Raw genomic sequence first — 5,000 nt, forward strand, 5'->3', positions numbered from 1 at the left:
ATTTTATCTTCTCCTACATCATCCTGTGTACCCTTTCCCCTTGCTATCTCCCTTTAACCGACCATTCTTCTTTCTATAATATTTTAAACGTCGATATATATATATATATATATATATATATATAAATATATATATATATAAAATATACATATATGTATACACACACACCACACATACATATAAATATATGAGTGGCGTGTGGGTGAATTGTGCTTGTTTGTAATACATATTACTTAAGGTAGTTATTCTAAGTTCTTTTCATATGCTAAAAAATAGTGCCAACAACTGCAAAACCTTGCGTATATGTGTGTGTGTGTGTGTATGTGTGTGTGTGTTGCCGCGTGCACTAAAGCGACTAATCAATTTATGTAAGACGACTGATACCGTTGTTTAATGAAAGTGGTCAAACCTGAAATACGTAACATGCTTCCAATCAAGATTAGCATCATATATCTCACCAATGATTTTAACACTGTCACTTGTATGGTGACTAAATACATACACCACCAAATACACACACATTGCGGAACAGGTACCGTCTATCTGTTATCCCTTCAAGTTGTTCACATCCTCTCTCGATAGCGTTCGGTACTGTTTCACTGCGAGGCAACACTTCGCCTGGAATGGGCTTAAGTACAGCGAAGCAATATTTGCCTACTGTAACCCATGTGGAGGGCATTACAATTGCTTGCCCTGTGTGTGCGACTGGTGGTTCCGTATGGCGTGGAGTCTGTGGGTTTTTTATTCTTATCTTCTCCTTCCTCATCTCCTGTACCCTTTCCCCTTTCTATCTCCATTTAACGTCCTTTCTTCTTTCTATCTCTATTTAACGTCGTATATATATATATATATATATATATATATATATATATATATATATATATATATATAAACCACCCTGTTCTAAACACACACATACATATATATATGAGTGAGTAAATTCTGAGTGAGGTGTGAGTGCGGTGTGTTTGGATTACATTACTTAAGGTTATTGAAGGATAGTAGAATTAGGTGTAAAGATGTAAAAGTATAGGCCAACACACTGCAACTCCTGCGTATTATTTCAGCTGCTCAAACTTGTGTTTGTGCAAAACAAGCTTTGGCAAATTATCTAGCCGTGATGTTTCAAAAAAAAGTTTTACCCCCACGCCCCATGTAGTAGTTATTCCATGCTTCCACACTTCATTCAGTCAATATGCTATCATGATGCACACACACACACACACACACACACACACACACACACACACACACACACACACACACACACACACACACACACACACACACACACACACAGAGAACAAATATATAACAAATCTAATAAAAATCGATAATAGTTGAAACAGTGACTGAACAAAATCATAAATGTTTCTTCACCTGAAAGAAAATGTATTGGATCATTCCTACAACACTGCAATTAAATGCCAAGTAATTTACCGTCATCAGCATGTTAATACGAGGCAATAAATCACATGCCAATACGCCCAGGTATGCAGTGAAGCAATACATAAAGTGATCATAAGACCCAGTAGAAATAATGTAAATATATCCATTAATTCTCATACATTTGGAAACCAATTAACCAAGGGATGGCTTTTGGAAAAATTTTGTTTAATATTTGAGTAAAAGATCGTTGGTTTTAGTATGTTATCCAGTGGCTTTCAGTGTGGGTGTGTTTGAACAGGGTACCGCGAGAGTGACTGTCAAATTGATGATTATTAAAAGTAATAAGAGTAATTTGGTGAGAGGCGATAGTATTACGCATTGCGCTAGTCTTTTGTTTCGATGCTATGCTGTTTTATGCTACATGTTTTAAACTTGTATTATGAATTGAAATATATGAAGTTAATGGACATTGGGTGTGCGCGTGCTGGTTTAGTGGTTTGTTCGTGTTTGTCTGTAATTTGCATAAATGTGTTTGTTTGTGCATGTGTGCGCGTTTATCTATTCCTGTGTGTGTGTGTGTGTGTGTGTGTGTGTGTGTGTGTGTGTGTGTGTGTGTGTGTGTGTGTGTGTGTGTGTGTGTGTGTGTGTGTGTGTGTGCACATGTATGTGTGTAAACATATGTCTAAAGAAATCAATAGACCATAACTGCATACGAATAAACAGGCATCATAGTCAGCTTTCCCAGCTGAAGTCCTAAACAATGAAATGTAATAAAAAAGATTATTGGAAGCAGAGAAACAACATTGCCATTCCGTCACAGATTGGGAACAATCGAATAAGTATTGTTGTTTTATGCAAACGGTCTTGTTTCATCGTCGCAAAAATTGAGGATCTAATTCTTTAATTTTTGCATTTTAGTTGATTAAGGGGAAAGCGTTCCAGAGATGGCAATGCAGGTTGTTGCAGAAATGCATGTGCAGGCACGTATGCAAATTAAGGGCTTTAATTAAGTAATTATAACCACGCCGGCTTCCAATGAAGCGCTGTGTCATAGCGCAACGGCTTGTGTGACTCCGCAAGAACTGTTTGTTTGTTTGTTAATCGATTGATCATTTGGCAGAAGAATCCTTAAAGCCCGCCTCTGCAGCGAAGTTTGTGCTGTGATGTCCAGAAAAGAAAGCACGCATGCGCAATAGTTTATGAAGAAGAATGCGTAAGAATGAGGACGAGTTGTATATATATATATATATATATATATATATATATATATATATATATATATATATATATATATATGCATATATATATATATATATATTATATATATATATATATATATATATATATATATATATAGAGAGAGAGAGAGAGAGAGAGAGATAGAGGGAGAGGGAGAGAGAGACACACAAAAAAAAGTGAGAGAGAAAGAGAGAGAAAGACACACACAAAAAAGAGAGAGAGAGAAAGAGGGAGAGAGAGAGAGGAGACATACACACACACACACACACACACACACACACACACACACACACACACACACACACACACACACACTCTGTAAATATTGTCCATGTAGCAAAAGCTTGAAAATACTTAAGGTAATCATTAGTAATAACGTATATGAAAAATAGATAAGTAATAAGTGAAATATTATGAAAATCTTTGTCTGCTTAATTAAAAGGCCTTTTTAAAGCAAAGTATTACGAAGTTACTGTCAACAGAACTCACTGTACACAATACTCAGCCATGTTTAACAGTGTAGAAATTGTGCACTATGCATGGACTCTAAGTTTCTTTATCAACCTATCTGTTTCTTTTTCTTTTTTATGCTCTTTTCTTTACAGTGCAAAAGTAATACCAATATATCACACATGGAAATACATGTATCAATTTAATCATTTCTGGCATAAATATATGCAAAATATAGTGTAGCAAGACAACTGTAAGTAGAAAGTAAATTAATGAATGGATATAAAAAACACTTGCAGCAAATATTTGCAGAATAGAAATATGAATTAAATAGCAGGATGGATATAAAGAACACTTTAAGCAAATATATGTCAAATCACAACTACATTATGAGTTAATTGGAGGAATATTATTCAAATTAGCATATCAAAACAGGAGCGGGACTGTGTATGAAGCAGGAAATAATACAATTTGTACATCATAATTTTATTCAACCATGCCTGGTCAATCCAGTAATTAGAAAGGTTCTGTAATAGAAATAACATAATGATAAGAGGACGAAAATAAAATAATTTACATGACAAATATCAAATTAGCTTTGGAAATAAAAATGCCATTATCACAGAATAACCAATATCACAGGATCTTTTTAATTAGTGAAAGCTGGAAGTGTTGGGAGGATCTGGAGTAAACCTGGCAGCGAGAGCACTTCGCACAGCGTTCTCTAACCTCGGCTTCAGGTTCAAGTCGTTTGCAATTGGCTGTCCTGGAAGCATAGAATGAGCTAGAATCAAATCAACTTTCTATGTACCTCAGCTATGTATCATAGCATAAAACCATCCTAATGCATAATCTTTCCCTTTCCAGTCAACCTACATGAACAGATAAAATTCTAAACAGTTTAGATACAGGAATTCGAAGAATGTTACATCCATAGCAAAGTGATTGTAACGCACCTTAGAACACAGTCAAAATCACATAATCAACATAACATTGTACCTGTATAATCACATACCTGTGCTGGTATCTGCTGATACTGCATTGATAACATTGGAAAGCATGTGAAGAGTTTCTGTGCGCAGGTGTGGATGAGGAGAGTAAAGTAAAGCTTTGGCCACAGATACCAACTGCTCACTGCGATGACACACCTGAAGTTGAAAATTTGAAGGTAACATATGAGTACAGACAGAAGAAAAATAGATATACAAATATCTAGATTTTTTTTTACATGAGTGACCCTATTGCTTTAATATCGTTCAAAGTATATGCAAAGTGAGATATCACATAGAAGAGGCATAAGAGAGGAAAAGAAAGGAGAGGAGTGATAAAAGAAATCTCTTATTTACCCCTTCAACTGGATACCTAACAGTATCCTCCAAGTACTAGAATAATGTTAGGGAATGTAAATTGAACATTATTAACTTTCTCTAAAGCACAGATTCATTCTACAATATACCATATGATATTTTTATTGAAGTTGTATAACTTGCTAATAGATCCTGTACTTCAATACAAGCTGTTTTTTTCCTTTTTTTCCATCTGTCTCTCTATATCTCCCTTACCTGTCTGACTTCATATCACTATTTCAAGTTGTGCAGTTTATCTGGTTTTCATTAGTTGCCCTTGAATCATTTCCATTCTGCGTAATTTATATTCAGTTGTTTTATACTGAGAATTTACCCGATGTTTTTCTGTTCTACTTTTTCATCAACTTTCTTAAAGGTGAAGTGATATGAGCTTCTGCTATAGTTTCCCTGCACTCCCTCTGCCTGGTTCATCCTAGGTGTAATTGTAAAAATTAAAATGAAAGAAAACTTGAACCCCAATCTAAAAAGACAAATGTGCAGGAAGTGTAAACAAACAGTAATGGAGTGTTCATCTAAAGGATTAATTACCATTATAAGGATATGTCTAAACATTTG

The 5,000-nt window shown here is 35.0% G+C and overlaps 1 protein-coding gene across 1 annotated transcript in view; it reads right to left on the minus strand.

Annotated features, from left to right (window-relative positions):
• Positions 1–3,554: 3,554 nt before the first annotated feature.
• The window catches only part of LOC122266341 (uncharacterized), a 6,372-nt gene continuing 4,926 nt past the window's right edge, over positions 3,555–5,000 (minus strand). Inside the window, exons 11-12 of the mRNA XM_086549074.1 lie at positions 4,094–4,226; positions 3,555–3,844 (exon numbers count right to left, since the gene is read on the minus strand). Coding sequence (XP_086405200.1) covers positions 3,732–3,844; positions 4,094–4,226 — 246 coding nt within the window. The 3' untranslated portion in view covers positions 3,555–3,731. The remainder of the gene's footprint in view (positions 3,845–4,093; positions 4,227–5,000) is intronic.

The sequence above is a fragment of the Penaeus japonicus genome, unplaced genomic scaffold (assembly GCF_977035675.1).
Source record: "Penaeus japonicus unplaced genomic scaffold, GWHDUDI00000001_assembly GWHDUDI00000021, whole genome shotgun sequence".
NCBI classification, from domain to species: Eukaryota; Metazoa; Arthropoda; class Malacostraca; order Decapoda; family Penaeidae; genus Penaeus; species Penaeus japonicus.